A 24,106-nucleotide genomic window follows, 5' to 3' on the forward strand; every position below is an offset into this window, starting at 1 on the left:
GGTCATTTACTGTACATTGGAGGGGGTGGGTTTGGACATTTGTAGGGGCCAGTTTCGAATTGCAGTCTCCCGTAGGTGTTCTTTGAGAGTGTTTTTTGAAGTGGGTAGTGATTCACATTCCTTTACGGCTGTGGGTAGGGCGTTCCACATTGATAATTGCGAAACGTGTTTAGTCCCTTGTTTGAGCCGAATCTGGGTTAACATGATTTGTGGAGCTCCCTCTGGTGTAGTGATCGTGGTATTCACTGACCTTTGGGAAGTATTTTGACATGTACATGGGTACCTTGGCCGTGTAGTGTATCCTTGTAGACCAGGCCCATTGCAAGTTGCTGTACTCTGTCGTCTACTCTAAGCCATCCTAGGTTGTCAAAGTGGGCAGGGGTGAGGTGGGTTCTAGGGGTAATGGTCAAGTAGTAGTCTGACCAGTTTGTTTTGAGATGAATGAATAGAAGTGGACACTGATTAGCTAGCCTAGCTTAGCACAAATGAATGGAAGTGGATACTGATCAGCTAGCTTAGCACAAATGAATAGAAGTGGACACTGATCAGCTAGCCTAGCTTAGCACAAATGAATGGAAGTGGATACTGATCAGCTAGCCTAGCTTAGCACAAATGAATAGAAGTGGACACTGATCAGCTAGCCTAGTTTAAAACTCCGGAGAGGTTTTGGTCCAACAACTAGGCTAGCTGATCCATATCTGTTTCTATCATTTGTGCTAAGCTAGGCTAGCTTGCAGCCGGATAGCTTTCTACTGACACAGAGGAAATCGGTCTCGTCTGACTCTGGAGAAGACTGTAGCCGCGTGTTAGCGTGATGTTAGCGTGATGTTAGCGTTATCCTCTAACCTGTAATGAGAAGAAGCCATGGTGGGAGTCAGGTGAGCTTGAATGGGCTCTCAACCAGATGAGAAAGGGCTCCTGGTCCCCTTGGCCTTTAATGGGCTCTCAACCAGATGAGAAAGGGCTCCTGGTCCCCTTGGCCTTTAATGGGCTCTCAACCAGATGAGAAAGGGCTCCTGGTCCCCTTGGCCTTTAATGGGCTCTCACCAGATGAGAAAGGGCTCCTGGTCCCCTTGGCCTTTAATGGGCTCTCAACCAGATGAGAAAGGGCTCCTGGTCCCCTTGGCCTTTAATGGGCTCTCAACCAGATGAGAAAGGGCTCCTGGCAGATGTACTTAAAGACGGACCACCAAGCTTTTGTAAGATGAGGGGGGGCACCATTCCCGCTCCTCCCGGCAGCGTGTCGATGTGCCCTTGAGCAAGACACTTAACCCCTAACTGCTCCGATGAGCTGATCGGCACCTCGCATGGTCGCCTCCGCCGTCGGTGAGTGAATGTGTGATGTGAACGGGTCAAATGTGAGGAACAAATTGTAAAGTGCTTTGGGTAAAAGCTGTTATATAATGCAGCATTTACCATTTATTTACCATTTAATTCTTCTCTCAGAGTTTATACTACAGGGGGAACCTTTAATTCTTCTATATGACGGTTCATCACTCTAGCCTTGAGGTGGGGGGGGGGGGGGTTCTCTTGGTGGAGGAGGCCTTTTGGGAGGCAAGCAAGCTTCATGGCCAAAGGGTTGGAAGTTGCTCAAGGACACATCGACCCGCTGCCCGGGAGGAGCAGGAATCGAACCGGGAACCTCCGGATTACCAGACGATCTGCCTCTACCTCCAGAGCCACTGTCGCCCCTAGAATGAAAGGTTCTCCCTTTCTGGTTAGATTTCATAATGGAGATGTATCCTATCCTGTTTCTTGACGTACTGTTTTAAAGCGGCTGTGAGAGAGAGGTCCCTTATCTTGACAGAATGAGCAAATGTCATGTCATAAGATGACCAACCACCAGGTGGAGCAGTCCTGCATAAACGTACAGTATAAGCATCACGTTCCTGGTATGTGATGCAAATCTTCATGTTTTGATCTCAGAATGGCCATTCAGGCATTGCCAGCATCAGCAAATGACAGTTGGTTTTTAATATTGTAGCTTATAACACAGATAATGTGCACAACGGCGTCATTTTCAGATAGAACACATGAACTTGATTAGAAGAATCTAATGCATACAACAAAACAACAACAAACAAGGTTTTACCTTTTATTGGGATCATGATCTGTGCATAGTTGAAAACAAAACATTGAGACGATGACCTTTGTTTTATGTTATTGCTATAATGTACACATCTTGCTTTCATGGACCGTCGTCATAGCAACAATAGATCTTTCAAAAGAGACGTTTGAAACATGCCTTCCATCAATAACTGTTTACTTTACTAAAGGCTGTTTCTCCAACTGCCATTACTGTATGAAAATAATAATATAGCTGTTATTTCTTTTAGAACACAACAGCCAGACTTCATGTTACCTTGAATGACAGAAAGATGACAGAAAGATCGAGTGATACACAAAATATGCCCCTCCCCCTCCTCCATTTACAGATCAACAAAATTACATGTTGGAGGGAATTTGAAAAAAAGAAAAGAAAAAGCTTAATTACTTAAATTAATACCTGTACAGATTTGTGATATGTTGACACAATAAATTAAGTATAAAGAAACATCTTCTTATAACATGGCTTCCTCCTCTTCGTCAGCATATTGGCTCCTCACTCGCATGGCTTCCTCTCCTTCATACCTGGCGCTGTATGCATGTTCTCCTATGAGTCGGTACAAGGCCCCCCCCCCTCCCTACCTGGCGCTGTATGCATGTTCTCCTATGAGTCGGTACAAGGCCCCCCCCCCCCCCTACCTGGCTGCTGTATGCATGTTCTCCTATGAGTCGGTACAATGCCCCCCCCCTCCCCTACCTGGCTGCTGTATGCATGTTCTCCTATGAGTCGGTACAAGGCCCCCCCCCCCCCCCCTACCTGGCTGCTGTCTGCATGTTCTCCTATGAGTCGGTACAAGGCCCCCCCCCTCCCCTACCTGGCTGCTGTATGCATGTTCTCCTATGAGTCGGTACAAGGCCCCCCCTCCCCTACCTGGCGCTGTATGCATGTTCTCCTATGAGTCGGTACAAGGCCCCCCCCCCTCCCCTACCTGGTGCTGTATGCATGTTCTCCTATGAGTCGGTACAAGGCCCCCCCCTCCCCTCCTGGCTGCTGTATGCATGTTCTCCTATGAGTCGGTACAAGGCCCCCCCCCTCCCCTACCTGGCGCTGTATGCATGTTCTCCTATGAGTCGGTACAAGGCCCCCCCCCCCCCTCCCTACCTGGTGCTGTATGCATGTTCTCCTATGAGTCGGTACAAGGCCCCCCCCTCCCTACCTGGCGCTGTATGCATGTTCTCCTATGAGTCGGTACAAGGCCCCCCCTCCCCTACCTGGTGCTGTATGCATGTTCTCCTATGAGTCGGTACAAGGCCCCCCCCCCCCTCCCCTACCTGGCTGCTGTATGCATGTTCTCCTATGAGTCGGTACAAGGCCCCCCCCCCTCCCCTACCTGGTGCTGTATGCATGTTCTCCTATGAGTCGGTACAAGGCCCCCCCCTCCCCTACCTGGCGCTGTATGCATGTTCTCCTATGAGTCGGTACAAGGCCCCCCCCTCCCCTACCTGGCTGCTGTTTGCATGTTCTCCTATGAGTCGGTACAAGGCCCCCCCTCCCCTACCTGGTGCTGTATGCATGTTCTCCTATGAGTCGGTACAAGGCCCCCCCCACCTCCCCTACCTGGCGCTGTATGCATGTTCTCCTATGAGTCGGTACATAGGCCCCCCCCTCCCCTACCTGGTGCTGTATGCATGTTCTCCTATGAGTCGGTACAAGGCCCCCCCCCCCTCCCCTACCTGGCTGCTGTATGCATGTTCTCCTATGAGTCGGTACAAGGCCCCCCCCCCTCCCCTACCTGGTGCTGTATGCATGTCTCTATGAGTCGGTACAAAGCCCCCCCCTCCCCTAGGTGGCGCTGTATGCAAGTTCTCCTATGAGTCGGTACAAGGGCCCCCCCCTCCCCTAGGTGGCGCTGTATGCATGTTCTCCTATGAGTCGGTACAAGGCCCCCCCCCTCCCCTAGGTGGCGCTGTATGCATGTTCTCCTATGAGTCGGTACAAGGCCCCCCCCTCCCCTAGGTGGCGCTGTATGCATGTTCTCCTATGAGTCGGTACAAGGCCCCCCCCCTCCCCTCCTGCTGCTGTATGCATGTTCTCCTATGAGTCGGTACAAGGCCCCCCCCCCTCCCCTACCTGGCGCTGTATGCATGTTCTCCTATGAGTCGGTACAAGGCCCCCCCCTCCCCTACCTGGTGCTGTATGCATGTTCTCCTATGAGTCGGTACAAAGCACCCCCCTCCCCTAGGTGGCGCTGTATGCATGTTCTCCTATAAGTCGGTACAAGGCCCCCCCCTCCCCTAGGTGGCGCTGTATGCATGTTCTCCTATGAGTCGGTACAAGGCCCCCCCCCTCCCCTAGGTGGCGCTGTATGCATGTTCTCCTATGAGTCGGTACAAGGCCCCCCCCCTCCCCTACCTGGCTGCTGTATGCATGTTCTCCTATGAGTCGGTACAAGGCCCCCCCCTCCCCTACCTGGTGCTGTATGCATGTTCTCCTATGAGTCGGTACAAGGCCCCCCCCCCCTCCCCTACCTGGCGCTGTATGCATGTTCTCCTATGAGTCGGTACAAAGGCCCCCCCCTCCCCTACCTGGCGCTGTATGCATGTTCTCTCTATGAGTCGGTACAAGGCCCCCCCTCCCCTACCTGGCGCTGTATGCAATGTCTCCTATGAGTCGGTACAAGGCCCCCCCCCTCCCCTACCTGGTGCTGTATGCATTGTTCTCCTATGAGTCGGTACAAGGCCCCCCCCCCCCTCCCCTACCTGGCGCTGTATGGCATGTTCTCCTATGAGTCGGTACAAGGCCCCCCCCCCCCCTACCCTGGCGCTGTATGCATGTTCTCCTATGAGTCGGTACAAGGCCCCCCCCTCCCCTACCTGGCGCTGTATGCATGTTCTCCTATGAGTCGGTAAGGGCCCCCCCCCCCCCCTACCTGGCGCTGTATGCATGTTCTCCTATGAGTCGGTACAAGGCCCCCCCCCCCCCCTACCTGGCTGCTGTATGCATGTTCCCTATGAGTCGTACAAGGCCCCCCCCTCCCCTACCTGGTGCTGTATGCATGTTCTCCTATGAGTCGGGTACAAGGCCCCCCCTCCCCTACCTGGCTGCTGTATGCATGTTCTCCTATGAGTCGGTACAAGGCCCCCCCCCTCCCCTACCTGGTGCTGTATGCATGTTCTCCTATGAGTCGGTACAAGACCCCCCCCTCCCCTACCTGGTGCTGTATGCATGTTCTCCTAATGAGTCGGTACAAGGCCCCCCCTCCCCTACCTGGCGCTGTATGCATGTTCTCCCATGAGTCGGTACAAGGCCCCCCCCTCCCCTACCTGGCGCTGTATGCATGTTCTCCTATGAGTCGGTACAAGGCCCCCCCCTCCCCTACCTGGCGCTGTATGCATGTTCTCCTATGAGTCGGTACAAAGCCCCCCCCTCCCCTAGGTGGCGCTGTATGCATGTTCTCCTATGAGTCGGTACAAGGCGCCCCATCCTGGCTGCTGTATGCATGTTCTCCTATGAGTCGGTACAAGCCCCCCCCCCCCTCCCCTACCTGGCTGCTGTATGCATGTTCTCCTATGAGTCGGTACAAGGCCCCCCCCTCCCCTAGGTGGCGCTGTATGCATGTTCTCCTATGAGTCTGTACAAGGCCCCCCCCTCCCCTCCCCTTCCTCCAAGGCATGCGCCGACAGCCAGTGACGCTCTTTTCACTTGGCAGCGAGGGCTCTCATTGGTGAAGTGTAACGCGTGGGAGGGCACGCTATCTCCACCAAGTCCTGCCCCGCTGAGCAAGCGCCGAGACCTGACCTGTGGGCGTCGCTGTCCACAACGCCAGCTTCCCACCCACCAGCTTCCCCACCCTCTAATACAGCCAATTGTATTAGTGTGAACGGCCAGCCAAGCTGGTGACAACGCTGGGAGCTGGACAGGCGAACCCAGTGTCTCCCAGCGTTGGTGACGAACGCAATCTCCGCTACGCCACCTGACCGCTACTTTTAAAACCACTCTCAAAGAGCACCTACGGGAGACTGCAATTCGAAACTGTTTCCTGTAAATGTCCTAACCCAACCCAATAATACACGAGACCCTCTTCTTGGGACCAAGTAAGGTTTCATCGATAATCCAATGTACAGTTACACCCCCACCCCCCAACCACCTCCAATGTACAGCCCCCCCCCCCCACCTCTTCCAATGTAGTTTCTTCGTCAAATGTATATACTCTCTTTTCTTTTTTTTACTCTTTTTGTGTCACAAACAGTACTGTATTTGTAAATCTGGTATGTCATAAATGTATAGATGTAGCAGTACTGTCTATCTGTATGTCATGTATGTCATATATGTTATGATGAATTGAAAATGGGGGACCCTGATGTAAACAAGACGAAAGTCTTTCTCTGGTCTGCATCCCCTTAACAATTGTGTGTATTGAGCCGTACTGTATTGTACCCATTCTGCAATCTGTTAATAAAGTTTTCAATCAATCAAGCAACACAACACACACTGGGTTTATGGGTCAAACATCATGTTTATTGTCCATAGGGAAAGAGAAGAGTCATATTTCATACCCGTTTTATGACAGAAATAGGCAACAATAAAAGGAACAAAAAAAAGAATAGATATCCAACACTGAAGCCAGAGCAGAGACTCTGCAGTTACCACAGCTCACCACTAGAGGGTAGTAAGTAGCATATGGCCAAATAACATGGAGTAATATTTCACACCCGTTTTATGATAATAATAATAATAATAATAATAATAATAATAATAATAATAATAATAATAATAATAATAATAATAATAATAATAATAATAATAATAATAATAATAATAATAATAATAATAATAATAAAAATAATAATAATAATAATAATAATAATAATAATAATAATAATAATAAGGAGAGAGAAGAGTGTTAGAGGGGGTTGCCTGGCCCGATACCGATATCAACCTAAACTATATATGCAGGGTCCCCCCCCCCCAATTTTGACGCATCAACAAGGCATTCTAAATGTAAACATTATCTGTGCTTCTCCCCTTTTCTTCTCTCTCTCCCTCTGGTTCTCACTCTCTTTTTCGCTCTCTCTCTTTCCTTCTCTCTCCCTTATTTATTGTAATTTTCCTTGTATACTATTGCTACTGTCATTTTGTATTTTATTTACTTGTATGCATGTACACACATAACCTTGTTTTTGTTGCAGCCCCCCCTCCTTCCCTCAAAAGGCTTCTGCTCTTAGGTCTCAGGCTGCTTTTGTATATAATAATTTGTTCTTACTTGGCCGCCTGGGTAAATAAAGGTTACATTTAAAAAGAAAAAAAAGGTAATTCAAAAGAATCCCCCCCCCCCCCCCAATTTAATGCCAATACAGGCCGATAATAACGAACATCTCTAATACATTCCCTAAATAAAATATAGGCTTCACGAATTTCCCGCCAACCAACAGACATTTCAAAACATGAGTGCGCACACCCCTCCCTGACATAGAGCGACACGAGCGAGCGAGCGAGAAAAAGTTATTAAAATGTGTTCGTTTCAATCCTGAGCTGCCGGCTGCCGCGAGCGACAGTGAACTGAGCAGCGATGTCGTCACCCCTCAGATATCAGAGTCCCGCCCCTGAACACTTTTTATTGGTCGAGAATCGCAGGCTGCTTTGCCCCCGCGTGCTTCCAGCCCAGGTAACACACACACACAGACACACTCGGACACGCGCTGCGTCATATCAGGACAGTGTCGTGCGCGATTTCGTCTCCAATTCGCTCGCTCTTTCTTTCTCACGTCACAAACACACTCGCGTCTCGCGCACACACACACACACAAATTAAACAGTATGAAATATAATAATTGCCCATGACGTTTGGAGGGGCACAGTGCGCCATCTGGGGGGGCATGGCCCGCGAATGCCCCCCCCATGGCGCCGACACTGGGAATTATATTTGAAATTAGATACGATGGTGTCATGTTCTATACCATATCTTCATCAATTCTGCTGTGTCTCCATAACGGTCAACACCTATCCCGGGATAGAGGTCCTGAGTGAACGTGGTTCTAACTGTATGGAGGAGGGTCACGGTGTCAGAGACAGAGACACTGTAGAAGGACAGAGTACCTGCCTTGTGATCCAGGTACACTCCTATCTTGGAGGACTCAGGGCCTGAGACTTCAGTCCTAACTCTATTGTGTATACAATCGTACTTTCCTCCACTGGAGCAGAACAAACCCCAGGACTTGTTATTGAGTCCAAACAATGACTCAACAACACCTGTTCTTTTGATGTCTTTGTAACAGACTGCTGTGTGAACAGAGAAGCCGCTCCACTCTACTTCCCAGTAACAGCGTGCAGACTGACCCTCTCTGCACAACACCTGCCTATACGTAGTGAATCTCTCAGGATGGTCAGTGTAGTCCTGTGTTCCTGTGTTCTGTTCCTCATCTGTACTCGTCACCTTCATGTTCTCCACTGACAGGGACAGCCTCTTGCTCACTGTGTTTGGGTCCAGGGAGAGGGGACAGGCGTCTGGGAGAAAAATACAGGACATCAAATCAGAGCAAATTAACCCTTTCACCGCCGCACTACCAAACGGTTAACCCTCTCACTGCGACAATACACAGAAGGTTAACCCTTTCACTGCCACACAACAGCCGGTTAACCCTTTCACTGCCACGCTACAGAAGGTTAACCCTTTACTATCACACTACCAAACGGTTAACCCTCTCACTGCGACAATACACCGAAGGTTAACCCTTTCACTGCCACACAACAGAAGATATTGTATATTTATAATTCTGTATGGGTTTGATATTGTGTATTTATATATCGATTATATCACTACTCCTTACTCCTACAAAAGGTTTTGATTTGATTTGATTTGATTTTTATTTGTCTCGAACATAGAAACATAAAACAAGTTTAAAAAACAAAAAGGTAAATAGTCAAAGACTATTTCGATACAATAAGTGTTCGAGAAGGAACAGGGGGAAGTAAAACAACTTATCAAGCCCTGCCCCTTCCTTACAATATTTAACATTATAATTTAATAAAAATAAAAATAATATAACAAACAATAAAAAATAAAATAAAAGTACAGTTTTTTTATATATCCAAATATCCAAATGAAAAAAAATAATAGGGTCACATGACTGCTCAAGCTCCTCTCTCTTATATGTGTCCATAAGTGCTTGTTTATAGCTACCTTTATAGGGGAACTATTTTACTATTTCTTTCACTATTTTGGGCACTTTTACCTCTGTAATCTTTTATTTTTTTTAATTCATTGTTTTGTATTTCTAATCAACTACTCAAAAACAGCATTTTTCTACCTCAAGATCTTAAGCCGTTTTGAGCTCCAGGGTGGGAACTGTGTGGAGAGTGAGAGTCTCAGCAGCTGAGTCTCTGAACTGTGTGGAGAGTGAGAGTCTCAGCAGCTGAGTCTCTGAACTGTGTGGAGAGTGAGAGTCTCAGCAGCTGAGTCTCTGAACTGTGTGGAGAGTGAGAGTCTCAGCTGAGTCTCTGAACTGTGTGGAGAGTGAGAGTCTCAGCTGAGTCTCTGAACTGTGTGGAGAGTGAGAGTCTCAGCAGAGTCTCTGAACTGTGTGGAGAGTGAGAGTCTCAGCTGAGTCTCTGAACTGTGTGGAGAGTGAGAGTCTCAGCAGCTGAGTCTCTGAACTGTGTGGAGAGTGAGAGTCTCAGCTGAGTCTCTGAACTGTGTGGAGAGTGAGAGTCTCAGCAGCAGAGTCTCTCTGAACTGTGTGGAGAGTGAGAGTCTCAGCTGAGTCTCTCTGAACTGTGTGGAGAGTGAGAGTCTCAGCTGAGTCTCTCTGAACTGTGTGGAGAGTGAGAGTCTCAGCAGAGTCTCTGAACTGTGTGGAGAGTGAGAGTCTCAGCTGAGTCTCTCTGAACTGTGTGGAGAGTGAGAGTCTCAGCAGAGTCTCTGAACTGTGTGGAGAGTGAGAGTCTCAGCAGCTGAGTCTCTGAACTGTGTGGAGAGTGAGAGTCTCAGCAGAGTCTCAGCAGCTGAGTCTCTCTGACATCACAAATCAGCACATGTTCAGATGACTCAGTTCAGTGAGGGTGAATATTGTGAGAGGAGAATTGGAAGAATGCGCCAATATGAGAATTAGAGACATAGATCATATTAATATAAGTCCACATAGCTAGGAAACAATGCTAAACAATGCTAAGACCACCTGCATTTCATTGTATACTTGTATGCCGTGACAATTAAAACTCTTGACTTGACTTGACTTAAACACTGTAAAAGGCCATTTATAAGATAGTTCCCCTTTAAATCTATTGATATTTTTGCTTAATTTTATATTCGCATCCAGACCATTCCAGAGTGATACCCCACAAACTGCAATGCACATACTTTTAAGAGTTGTACGTACCGTAGGTTGCTTTAAAGCTAATGTCCCTCTAAAATTATAAACACTCTCTAGCCTTGAACATTTTTTGAATGTTGCTTGGTAATTTGTTTTTTATTGCCAGAAACATAATTTGTGCAGATTTGAATTTTATTAAGTCCATGAATTTTAATGTTTGACTGCTTACAAACAGACTATTTGTGTGATCTAAATATCTACCGTGATATACTATCCGTATGGCTCTTTTTTGCGGTGTGCATATCTTTTGTAAGTTGCTTTTATAAGTATTTCCCCAGATTTCAACACAATATGATAGATATGGTACAATGAGTGTGCAATATAATGTATATAGAGTTTTCTGATTCAGGATATATCTAGTCTTGCCCAGTATACCAATACTTCTCGCTAACTTTGAACACAAATATTTTATATGGGGTTTCCAGCAGAGTTTGTGGTCTATTAAGACCCCTAGAAACTTGTTTGTATCTCCTCTCTCAATTTCCACTGGCTTTTTTTTTTAATGTGGTTATCTTTTCTTAGCACACCCATTTGTGTCAGGCTAGAACATTCTGCAGGCGTTGGATAGAACACTGCAGGCGTTGGATAGAACATTCTGCAGGCGTTGGATAGAACACTAGATGTGTTGGATAGAACACTGCATGCGTTGTAGGGCTGTACCGAATGCTTCGAAGCTTCGATCATAATGTTGACATTCGAATTCTAAATCAACATTCGAATTTTTTATAATTTATTTTTTTTATCTTTTTTTTTTGTGTCTATTCAATCTGTTTAAACCAATGGGCGTTTTCTTCACAGTTGCAGTTAAAGATTAGGCTACACTAATATTATACTATAAGACGTCACCATCACTTTCATACCAACCGTGCCCTTATTGGATTATTTATGTTGACGAAACTGAGTTATATTCATTAAAGAGTTTATTTAATAAAAGAAAAAGACTCATTTAATCAGATTAATCACTTTATTCAAATTGAGGATTTAGTTATTTTTTTATTTTATTATTAAGTACATTTATTTTTTATAGACGTTCGAAGCTTCGTTCGAATACCGTAATTTTCGCACTATAAGCCGCATCTGAGTATAAGCCGCAGCAGCTAAATTTAATGATGTGTACATATATAAGCCACACTGGACTATAAGCCGCAGGTGTTTTAATGTTTAATTACCATATATAAGGGTTCGTGCACAGAGGGGATTGTCAGGAAAGAGATGGCTGTTTGAGGAAGCTCCCATTTGTTCAAGCTGCTGCGGTCAGGCAAACGCCTGCGAACACCAGCAACTAGGACTAGACTTCTCGTTTGTAGTCTTCCCACCAGCATTGGGACACAATACTGTCGGACAAATAACAAGAATTACCGGTAACTCATTTACAATTATTACTACTTAGTGCAGGTGTGTTGGCACTGAGAGTGGAGCCTGTAACCGTGCAGTGGAAGAGCACCATTAGTGAGGTGTGTTGGCACTGAGAGTGGAGCCTGTAACCGTGCCGTGGAAGAGCACCATTAGTGAGGTGTGTTGGCACTGAGAGTGGAGCCGGTAACCGTGCCGTGGAAGAGCACCATTAGTGCAATACTGTCGGACAAATAACAAGAATTAACTCATTTACAAATTGTATTAAGTTTAGCAAATAAAGGAACAGATAAATAACATTTCAATGCAGTCAAAAAAGCAATATTTCAATTTTTACATTTTCGGGTTTGGTCACGTGAGTCACATATAAGCCGCACCGTTATATAAGCCGCAGGGTCGAAATATGGGGGGGGGGAAGCCGCGGCTTATAGTCCGAAAATTACGGTACTTCAATCGAAGCTTCGAATGTTAAAAAATGACATTCGGTACAGCCCTAATGCGTTGGATAGAACATTCTGCAGGCGTTGGATAGAACTCTGCAGGCGTTGGATAGAACTCTGCAGGCGTTGGATAGAACACTGCAGGCGTTGGATAGAACACTGCAGGCGTTGGATAGAACACTGCAGGCGTTGGATAGAATATTATAGACGTATATTTACCCGTCAGTAGTGTGATAGTAAAGGGTTAACCTTCTGTAGTGTGGCAGTGAATGGGTTAAACACACAACCTCTATTATGTCAGAGTCTGTCCGTCAGCCGACACACGACAACACAAGTGATGGAAAGAGGTCATGGTGGAACTCACATTGTAGGAGGTCCTCTCTCGTCATGGACTCTGGTGGAAGTAGACCAGCCACTGGCTGAGGGACACAGCAGAGATAGAGAGGCACAGGAGAGGGGGGGGGAGAGAGAGAGAGAGAGAGAGAGAGAGAGAGAGAGAGAGAGAGAGAGAGAGAGAGAGAGAGAGAGAGAGAGAGAGAGAGAGAGAGAGAGAGAGAGAGAGAGAGAGAGAGAGAGAGAGAGAGAGAGAGAGAGAGAGAGAGAGAGAGAGAGAGAGAGAGAGAAAGAGAGAAAGGGAGGGGGAGAGAGAGGGAGATGGGGAGAGAGAGAGAGAGAGACAGAGACAGAGAGAGACAGAGAGAGAGAGAGAGAGAGAGAGAGAGAGAGAGAGAGAGAGAGACTTTTGATGTTCTTTATTAAAACATGTCAACTAAAAACAGTCAGTAGAGACACAAAAATCTCACGGCATCTTCATAAAAACAACACACACACACACACACTCACCCGCACACACACACACACACACACACACCCACACACACGCACACACACCAAAAACGTCCTTCAGCACATAAAACCCACTGACCTTCAAATGCATATGTTCAGCCCCTCCTCCCCCACAGTACACATTGCATTCCCAAATCCCCAAGCATTCACGAACGCATCAACATTATGTCTCAGTGAGAAATACATGAACTGAGAGAGAGAGAGAGAAAGAGAGACAGAGAGACAGAGAGAAAGAGAGAGAGAGAGAGAGAGAGAGAGAGAGAGAGAGATAAAGAGAAAGAGAGAGAGATAGAGAGAGAGAGAGACAGAGACAGAGAGAGCAAAACATCCTCAAACTCCGCATGGAAAACTTCCAAGTTCTTCACCAAATCACCATAGGCAGACCTGGGCCCTCATTCATCAATGTGTGCGTAGAACATGTTCTATTTCCACACGTAAGCACGGAATGTAGAACCAGTGTACGCACAGGGAAGTCGGGATTCATCACACGTGCGTACGCAGGCTCTATGCTCCTCCGTGTTGATGAATACCACTTTGTTCTACCGTCAATGCTCGTGCATGATTATCCATATATGGTCATGAAAATGAGGAAACACCCCCCATGGGATGTGAAATAATGGACTGACCCGAGCGGAACTCTGAGAAACTCCACGAAGATTGTTCACTGCTGTCGAACCAAGAAGACACTATCGCGTATTATGGGATAAATAAAAGGCGGACTTGTAAACGGTGATGTCAGATATCAATGGCTCCCTAAGACCATTGCTGCAATTCTGCCTGGACAGCTCAAAATACTAATAAAGACCGTTCGTTGACCACTGTTTGGCGTTGGTTGTGTGTCATTATAACCGTGCTGTAATATGAATGCCTTTATTAGTTGTGTTCGATTGGCTATATGATTTTTAGAGGCATCTATTTTGTTGTCGGCTAATAAAGACCGCGCTGGAATATGACTGCCTTTTCCCGTGTTGTTTGATTAATACCCAGGGATTAAAGTTCTCCTCAATTTTATTCCAAATCGCGATGGATCTCCTGTCAATTTTCTACCTGCTGCATATGATTTCTAGAGGCATACTACAATCTATTTTGATGTCAGTATTGGGTAGCCTATATAAACAATAATACGAGAGCATATACAAGAACAATGAATCTCACTGCATGTATGATGTAGCCTGCCTTTCAATACATGAACTTGAATCCCATCATATACATAGTCTGTCCACTATCTGGTGTCATTGCAATGCGTTTTCTATTCTTTCTTATACAGTAAAAAGGGGGAAGAACACTATATCATATGACTTGTATTCTGCTTACAGCTTCGAAATTCCACTTGTTTCGTTTAACGTAAAGCCTTTTAAATATAATCAAAACGTTCCCGTGTTTCGGCGGTCTGTGCCCAAAATAATAACGAGTTGAGCTTTATGATTTATGATGAATTGAAAATGGGGGACCCTGATGTAAACAAGACGAAAGTCTTTCTCTGGTCTGCATCCCCTTAACAATTGTATGTACTGAGCTGTACTGTACTGTACCCATTCTGCAATCTGTTAATAAACTTTTCAATCAATCAATCAAGCTACGCGGAGCGCAGTCAGTCAGTAGCCTACACCCCGTATATTCCGATAACGCTATATAAACCATGCTGCATTCATTCTGAGAGAAAGATCTATTATTCCAAATGCTATTTATAGGGTTTTGACCATAATTACACTACTGTTGCTATTTTACAATGAACTATAATGAATTACGGTTCATACAGAACATCCAGTGTTATTATGCACAGAAGCTCATTTCCTTGTTGTAATAATATATTCTACCACTGGGCGCCAGGTACGCATGGTCCGAGCTGTGCGTAAATATAAGCACGAAGTCAAGTTCAAGTTGAAATTGATGAATCCCACTCTTTGCTTAGAAATGATCGTACGCACAGGGTAAGCACAAATCTGTGCGTAGAACACGTTGATGAATGAGGGCCCTGGCTCCCAAGCGAAGACAGACTGTGCACCCACTGCACACAAGAAGAGGTGGAAACCGAGCTCCACTTCTTAACAACCTGCCCACTATACCAAGACATCAGAGACATATACTTCCACAAATTGCAAACACCCAAAGAGAGTTTGAAGACATGGCATATAACTCAAAACTCCCATACCTACTGGGAGAAATACAACAATGTGCGAACACAGCAGCAAAATTTGTGAGCTGCTGTGGCAAGAAAAGGACATCCAACAGAATACAATACCTCGTCCTCGTCCAACACAACCTCCTCCTGCTGTTCGGCCATTGTACCCACGTCTATCTCTGAAGGCTGTCTGCTGACAAAGAGAGCAAAAACAGTTTCGTTTCCTCTGAAGAGGCAGTGGGAGAAGGGGAGGGACTGATTGATTGATTGATTGAAAACTTTATTAACAGATTGCAGAATGGGTACAATACAGTACAGCTCAATACACACAATTGTTAAGGGGATGCAGACCAGAGAAAGACTTTCGTCTTGTTTACATCAGGGTCCCCCATTTTCAATTCATCAGGACATATATGACATACATGACATACAGATAGTCAGTACTGCTACATCTATACATTTATGACATACCAGATTTGCAAATACAGTACTGTTTGTGATACAGAAGGAGTCAAGAAAAGGGAGTATATACATTTGACGTAGAAACTGTACATTGGAGGAGGTTGGGTGGGGGGGGTTGGGTACATTGGGATATTGACAACCATACTGGGTAATTTACATTGGAGGTGGTTGGGGGGGGGGGGGCACACTGTATAAACAAGCAAAACTGTACATTGAGGGGGGGGGGGGAGGAGACACTGTACAAACAAACAAAATTGTACATTGGACTATTGACAAAACCATACTAGGTAAATGACTGTACATTGGAGGGGGTTGGGTTAGGATATTTACAGGGGCCAGTGTTGAATTGCAGTCTCCCGTAGGTGTCCCTTGAGAGAGGTTTTGAAAGTGGGTAGTGATCCACATTCCTTTACAGCTTTGGGTAGGGCGTTCCACATTGATGTGGCATAATTGCGAAACGTGTTTAGTCCCTTATTTGAGCCGAATCTGGGTTTAACATGATTTGTGGAGCTCCCTCTGGTGTTGTGATTGTGGTATTCACTGACCTTTGGGAAGTATTTTGACATGTACATGGGTACCTTGGTCGTGTAGTGTATCTTGTAGACCAGGCCCATTGCAAGTTGCTGTACTCTGTCGTCTACTCTAAGCCATCCTAGGTTGTCAAAGTGGGCAGGGGTGAGGTGGGTTCTAGGAGTAAGGTCAAGCAGTAGTCTGACCAGTTTGTTTTGCGGACCCCTAGGTTTTTGTAGTAAGCTACTATGTGTTCTACCCCATAAAGCCCTGAGTGGGAGGGTAGTTTGTTTACCAGTGTTGTGGCTATGTTTGTGAAGAAAATGTTTAAGTAATTGGCTACATCCAGCTTGTCTGTGATGAGCGTGTTGTCCGTTTTTATGTTTATGTTTGAGAATCTGGTTTTAAGTTTTTTACTGCATCCTAGTTGATTATTGAGTAATTTCCAAAGTTCACGTGGTTTGTTTTTGTTTTCCTCAGTTTTGTCATTGATGAAATTCTTTTTTGCAGTTTTGATCATGGAGTTTACGTCGTTTCTTAGTCTGTTTCTTTCTAGTTTGAGTTCAGTCACGTGGGCTTGGAGTTCACTGCTCGTGCTTTTAGTAAGCTTTGACTGACTTTTACGAAACTCAGAGCATTTTTTGTCTCTGGTTTTCATAGCGGTCAGTATTTCAGTGTGCATCCACGGCTCAGCGCGATTTTTTACTCTGGTGGTTCTTAGGGGGGCCATGTTGTTTAGTATCGTTGAAAATTTGGTTTTGAAGCCAAGCCAAGTTTCTTCAACCAGTGTACCATTGAGCTCATCTGACCAGTCCAGGCTCTCCAGTTCAAGGTTAAAGGCCTCGCTAGAGTAGGTTTTGAGGTCTCTAGATGTGACTGTTTTGTGACAGCCAGCCTTTTGCTTTAGCTTTTTACGGGTACAGAATATCATATAATGATCACTTAACCCGCATGCTATAACCCCTTTATTGGAGATCTTGGACTTGTCAGAGGTCAGGATGAGGTCAATGGTAGTCTTGAGTTGATTCACATACCCTTGTGGGTTGGTTGATTAGCTGGCTGAGGCCGTGCAGATCACAAAGCCTACTGAAGGCCTTGAAGACGGGTGCTGCTTTACGTAGCATGTCCGTGTTCCAGTCCCCATTTTTTCTACGCCCTCCACCCCAGCTAAACATCCATCAAGTGTGTCATAGAAGCCACTGTGTTCTGGCGGTCTATAGATTGTGCCTATTAGTACTGATTTCGCCCTTTGAAATAAGATTTCAATCCATACAGTTTCAATCTCGTCATGGTTAAGGTCAGTACGGTTGATGAATTTGGTATCTTTGTGAATATACACACAGACGCCACCTCCATACTGGTTTCTATCCCTCCTGACTATCAAATAGTCCTCGATTTCTATCTCTGGATCCTGAACAGATGAGTCTAGTTTTGTTTCTGTGAAACATAATATATTAGCCTTACCGTTTAAAAACAAATGTCTGATTTCAGCCAGTTTGGGTCTCAGGCTGTTTATGTTTAAGTGAAATATGTGAAGTCCATTTGTGTTTGTTATTTTATTTATTTATTTATGTCGTCCAGCTCAAAGTGTTCAAAGTGTTGTTCCACTCTGTTCCACTGTTGACCCTCTCTGATTGGTTTAGCGCCGAAGGGTCTCTTCCACCTTGTACATATATATATTCTCTGCTTCAAAGTGGTTATGCTTTCGAAGTGGGTTATGCTTAGAGTTAGGGTTAGGGTTAAGGTTAGGGTTAGGGTTAAGGTTAAGGTTAGGGTTAGGGTTAAGGTTAAGGTTAGGTGTAACGTTCGGGATTCTGTCCTACCTTAGGATGGTATCCTACTGTCTGTCTGGTGTACTTCACTTTGTTGTTTGGGTTGCACTAATTGTATGTCACTTCTGATTTGCTGTCTCGCACTGATTGTCTGTCACATCTGGAAGCTGTCACTGGCTGTCATTCTGGCTGTCACTAATTGACACGTTGGAATGTTAGAATGTGGCCTTATAATGAATTCTCTGTTCTCTTGTTCCTTGCTAGAGCTTCACTATTACCTAGGAGCAGGACCGCCTGAACAAGTGCTGACCCGACTCTCTTTTCTGTACTCTGTTGACGCTTGACGTCTGTGTATTCCGCTACGACTTGTTCTCTTAATAAAGAGAATACCTTTTGTTTTGAAGAGCAAACACTTCTCTGTCTCTTTCCTCGACCATTGGAACTCCCATGAATATGCGGAAGAGACCCTTCGGCGCTAAACCAATCAGAGAGGGTCTTCGCTGTACGCGGCTAGCCAATCAGAGAGCGTCTTCGCAAACATAGGCTACGGGAAAAAATCACGCATTGTAGTGACAGGGCTGCTCAGAGGACATTGTGCCTCAAGTTCCCAGAATACTTGGACTTTTGTGCCTCAGCTTCCCATTCTGAACTGTTATTTACTGTGCGGTCGCCCCCCCCCCCCCCCTCTGATTCCGCCAGTGGAGCTGTGATGAAGTGGCTAATGGGGATCCAACTAACTGAACTAAACCCCAACTCGTCAGAGGGAGGGGCCGGGGCGTAGCTGGGGGGGGGGTAGATTAGGATGATTCCAAGGGCCCAGCACTAGGGGGGGGCCAAAACATTTTTTTTTTTAACTAGCCATCACTCAGGTGTATTTATTGATGCTCTCATTGATACTGTGTGTGTGTGTGTGTGTGTGTGTGTGTGTGTGTGTGTGTGTGTGTGTGTGTGTGTGTGTGTGTGTGTGTGTGTGTGTGTGTGTGTGTGTGTGTGTGTGTGTGTGTGTGTGTGTGTGTGTGTGTGTGTGTGTGTGTGTGTGTGTGTGTGTGTGTGTGAGAGATATATAGAGAGAGAGGGGGGGCTTTGTAGACTATTGCATTGGTCCATTCATTGAAGATGAACGCAATGCGACATCCTTTACTAGGCTCACCCACCAACAGTGCAGGTGCTGAACTGCTGATCTGAATGTATAGGTAAAAACCATATTATGCGTTTTCATCAATAAATAAATGGCCAAAAATGTTTTTGCCCGCGCGCTTCCGCGCGCTCGCATTCACTGGGGGCCTACAAATACATTCTTTCATGGGGCCCAGAATCTACAGCTACGCCCCTGGGAGGGGGGCACTGTAAAAATAAAACTAGTGAAAACTGTAGATGTGGACGGGCCTTAAAGATCCAGTACAATGATGTTTTAATTCATAAATAGCTTATTGTGGAATGTTAATGTCATGAGGATCCTTTTTTCGAGCTTCAGATGTACGAGTTAATTTGTCAACGGCTGTCACTCAGCCCTAGACATCTAGGAGGCAGCCGCCGTAGGGGGCTGTCAATCAATGTCACATGTCAATCAAATAGGGTTATAAAAATACAACAGTATATTTGTCAAATCAAATACATGTTGCCAACAGGTTTATCTATGTATTTAATTATAGATAATGAGTTTGTGTGTTGTTAGTGTATATCAGGGTTGTGTTTGTATCATGTAATTTTGATATAAATCTTACTGTGCATAACGTAATAACTACACACAATGTAATAACTACACATAATATAATAACTACACATAACGTAATAACTATGTGACAGGTGTCAGACATTTTCTTTTTTGTTGTTGTTTTGCCTACTGTAGCACTTTTTATTTTATATTTACCAAACTATGGTAGTATTATTTCTTTTTGTCATCCATATTACTGTGATTTTGATTATTTTGTGTGCAATAACTTTGTTTTCCCCCGGACATTGCCTACTGGCTTCCGCCACTAATTGGACGCTGCGTGGCTGCGCCATATAAGGCAAACGCCAACAGAGCGTGCAGGAGAGACGGCAGGGCTGCTACTGCGGGGGCTGTGTGTGCGGCGTGTTTTTATGAATGGGAATAAGGAAAGGCACGGGTCCACGCCATTGGTCGGGATAGAGGCGCCTCGACTGGGCAGTGCTGGTGAACGGAGAGAAACATGAGGAAGTGGGTTACCGACGCTGGAGGGCAGGGACGTGCACAGGACTTTAGAGGGGCAGGTGCTCAAAGGCTGAAAAGGGCACTATACCTGTGTATGTACGATTTTTGGGGGCCCTTTTTGGGCGGGGCGGGGACCCCCTTTTTATGCTTTTTGGGGGGTTTTGGTGATCAAATATTGAATATTCAACTATAATAATAATCAGTGCAGGAGCTCACTTATCCTTGAAAGACACTTTTATCACTGACTTAAAAGGCCCATACATCTCCATAAATGTTCAGGGGGGAGGGAATAAGTGCTTACCCTACAGACCCCAAGAAGTGCTGTATATTCTGTATTGTTTAATATAAATGCATTTTTTATTCCAATCCCGATTTGTATTTGAGATTCCCAAATCCCATCGGACTTGACTTCTTCGTGTCCCTCAGTGAGTGTAAATACCAGCATTCAACTGTATGCGCCACAGCGGTTTCTATCATCATCATCATCATCATCATCATCACCACCCACGCTATTCATAAAATGGTCCGCGGAGAGGCGCGCTGAGGAGGCCGTGCAAACTGCAATGGAATACGGGGCATCGCTCTCTCTTGACCTAATGTTTTGATTCTATCCTGACACTTTTCAGTTGGAAGGGCAGTCTATAATTATGCGCAACGGTAAAAAAGATTTTTTATTTTTTATTTTTTTTAAGGGCACTTTTTTACGAGGCTCAAACGGGACATGTGTGCACGTGCCTGGTGGAGGGCTTCCCGTACGCGTGAATACTTTCCACAACAAATGTTTGTTTCCGGGTGCGAGTTTTGCGCTCTGATTGGCCAGGTCATGTGACATGTGCGCCAATCGTGGGACAGCAAGTTCTGCGCCTATTTCCGGGTCTAACAGCCTGCAAACTACCTGGTGTTCTATCGCCATGCTCTAAGACAAACTCTAACCTTAACCAACTTCGAAAGAGTGCCTAAGCTTAACCGTCGAAACAAGGGCAGGCGTTCTATCGCCATGCTCTAAGACAAACTCTAACCTTAACCAACTTCGAAAGAGCGCCGCCCTAAGCTTAACCAGTGTAGACACTTGCGGTCCCACGATTGGGCGTACATGTCACATGACCAGAAATTACCTGGCCAATCAGAGACGCGGAAACAAACATTTGTTGTCTAAAGTATTCAGGCTTCCCGTACAGATGATTCGACCGGAGGGTGTCGGCAGATACACTACGTCGTACTCCTGATCTACGCAGCGACCGGGTTAAACCGGTCGTATGTGTAAGTATTGCAAGAGCGGCGTACTGTCCATTACCCACTGTCCATACTGTCCATTCACTTTTTGTAATTTTCAGGTCTGAAGGGGACGGACACGGACGTCCAGCGCTCTCTGGCTTGGAAACAGACGGCATCTTTCACACACACAGTTCACCCATGCTAGACTGCTGGTTTTGCACCACGCTTGTTTGCACACTGTCGTATTGCACATTTTGTAGCCTCAATTATTTTAAGAGTAAGTCCTATGTGACTGAATCGGCCACCGTCACAACTACACATGACGTAATAACTACACATAATGTAATAACTATAACATAATAACTACACATAATGTAATAACTACACACAATGTAATACAAATATGTAATAAAATACCATAATGTAATAGTCTGAAAAATATAATACAAATATTGAATGCATACTGTAATAACTACATTATAGGCTTGTTACATTAAAGACTACATTGGTGATAGGGGAGCTCCAGTAGCTCACCGCGTACCTCGAACGCTATTTCGGCGTCGGGGACAACCGTGCGCGTCACGGATCTGGGGTAGCGAGTTCGACTCCCGGACTAGCCGTATTTTCTCAGAGTGTCTTTCCCCCGATCTATACCCCCCATTCAACCTGTTTCTGTCGGTCATGCTTGACCAGAAAAAAAGCGATAAACGCTAAAAGAACCAGCTGACTGGTCAAAGTAAAAAAAAAAAAAAAACTACATTGATTACCACAGTTATTTTATGAATAAAGTAATAATGTGCCACATAATGTAATGACAAATGCATTTCAAGTGTGGTGAAATACCTATAACACACACACACACACACACACGCACACACACATGCACGGCTGCAAAATAAAAGATTACTGCGTAGTAACTACTGGGAGCATGAAGAACTCTCTCCTTATGGATGCCTCCTTTGAAAGCACTGAAAGGTGCTCCACTGCCTGTGATGTTTTGCACTGGGGTAAAGTTGGTTTCATATTGGATATTCACATATTCAACATATCTATCTTCAATACCTCTGTCCCTTTGCATGTGGGGAAGTCAACATCTTAATCTTCATACTCAGGGTCGTGTGGACGATTAGTACCTTTCTTTTATATCACCTTTTTAAATGACCAATTCAAGAGCGTTAAAATGAAATTACTTCCAAAGTTAGTTCCTTAGTTCCAAAGTTCCCAGAGCCGCAGCAGCACAGCACAGCCTGTCCATAAAGACAACAAGCCCACCAGAGCAGCACAGCATAGCCTGTCCATTTGTATTTGTATTTATTTATTAACACAGAGTTAAACAAAAGTAAAAAAATATATATATACATAATAACCATATTATTTTGTAATAGTTTGATAGAAGTTTGAAGCCTATATAGGCTTATCGAGAACTTCCCCTGTTTTGTAAAATCAAACATACAAAAATATACATATTATTTAAATAATGCCAGTAATACATTCAAAAGATATGTGTTAACACAAACATACATACATACACACAGTACATGGATATGCTGTATACGGCGTACATAAAAATACATAACCACCTACCCGCCTTCCTACAAACCTACCCACCCACATAACCAAATGCATACCTACATGTATGACCTATTTATCTATCTACTATTGGATATGAGCATTTTTTTGTAGTTTGCTTTAAAAATAAGCAGAGATGGAGATTTCCTCAGCATATGATCAGCTGCATTCCAAAGATTGGACCCTCACTGAGAACTGCCTAAGAGAAGTACCGCAATAAGGTATATGCAGCCAGGTACCTGGACTGATGTGTAAGATAAGAATGAACATCCGAATTAAAAGATTTTTTTTTTTAAACCCTTTGGTAGATTGTGATGATCATAAATGCATTTGTACACAAATATACATTACTGTAAAGAATTAACCTCAGACACAGTCAGAATGTTTAGTTTCTTTTTTTCTTTTTTTTTTTACTTTTTCTCCGTCGTTATGCCAATTCCAGACAACAGGTCCACCAGAGCTCACATGCAGTACCATCAATTTGGGAGTTATTTTGAGGTGTGTGTGTGTGTGTGTGTGTGTGTGTGTGTGTGTGTGTGTGTGTGTGTGTGTGTGTGTGTGTGTGTGTGTGTGTGTGTGTGTGTGTGTGTGGTACTAATTGATTCCCCCAGTGTGTCCTCACCTGGAGAAGAAGAGCGTTCTGTGTCTGCTGGCTGGTTCCACCAGTTCTACCACCTGATGATGACGTGTGAACAGTGGTGATGTTTCCTTCTGTCTCGTCGCCTTTCTACTGGCTCCAGCAGTCTGATGATCTGATGTTCCATTATTGGTTAAATACTGTCTGATCCCACTAGCCCCGCCCTCTACCCCCTACTGACCCCTCCTCCTTTCTACTGGCTCCAGCAGTCTGATGATCTGATGTTCCATTATTGGTTAAATACTGTCTGATCCCACTAGCCCCGCCCTCTACCCCCTACTGACCCCTCCTCCTGATTGCTCAATGAACAATGATTGAACAATGAACAATAACAAGCCATCAACACACCCACAGCACACACACTCACTTTAAATAAACAACACACTGTAGCACCCACTTTACCACACTTTACACTTTTACACTTTATATTTATGTTATTGGTAAGAGAATTGCACATCTCTTCCTTATTCCTTATTGCACCTCACCACCACAAGCTAAGCTATACCTCACCATTTTTGTACTTGACTTCTTGACTTTAAATGTTTTACTTATTATACTTATTTATACTATCTTATTATTATCTAGCAC

At 45.0% G+C, this 24,106-nt stretch overlaps 1 protein-coding gene across 1 annotated transcript; it reads right to left on the reverse strand.

The window, feature by feature from the left end:
* Nucleotides 1-6,543: 6,543 nt before the first annotated feature.
* Nucleotides 6,544-23,676, reverse strand: LOC311238656 (stonustoxin subunit beta-like). The gene is made up of 4 exons (XM_084326791.1): nt 23,504-23,676; nt 15,298-15,370; nt 12,574-12,628; nt 6,544-8,551 (listed from the first exon to the last, which is right to left on the reverse strand). Exons 2-4 carry the CDS (start codon nt 15,337-15,339, stop codon nt 7,992-7,994), a joined length of 657 nt encoding a protein of 218 aa, XP_084182917.1. The 5' UTR covers nt 15,340-15,370; nt 23,504-23,676; the 3' UTR covers nt 6,544-7,991.
* Between the last annotated feature and the right edge of the window lie 430 nt (nt 23,677-24,106).

The sequence above is a fragment of the Notolepis coatsorum genome, assembly GCF_963971535.1.
Source record: "Notolepis coatsorum genome assembly, chromosome: 1".
Lineage (NCBI taxonomy): Eukaryota > Metazoa > Chordata > Actinopteri > Aulopiformes > Paralepididae > Notolepis > Notolepis coatsorum.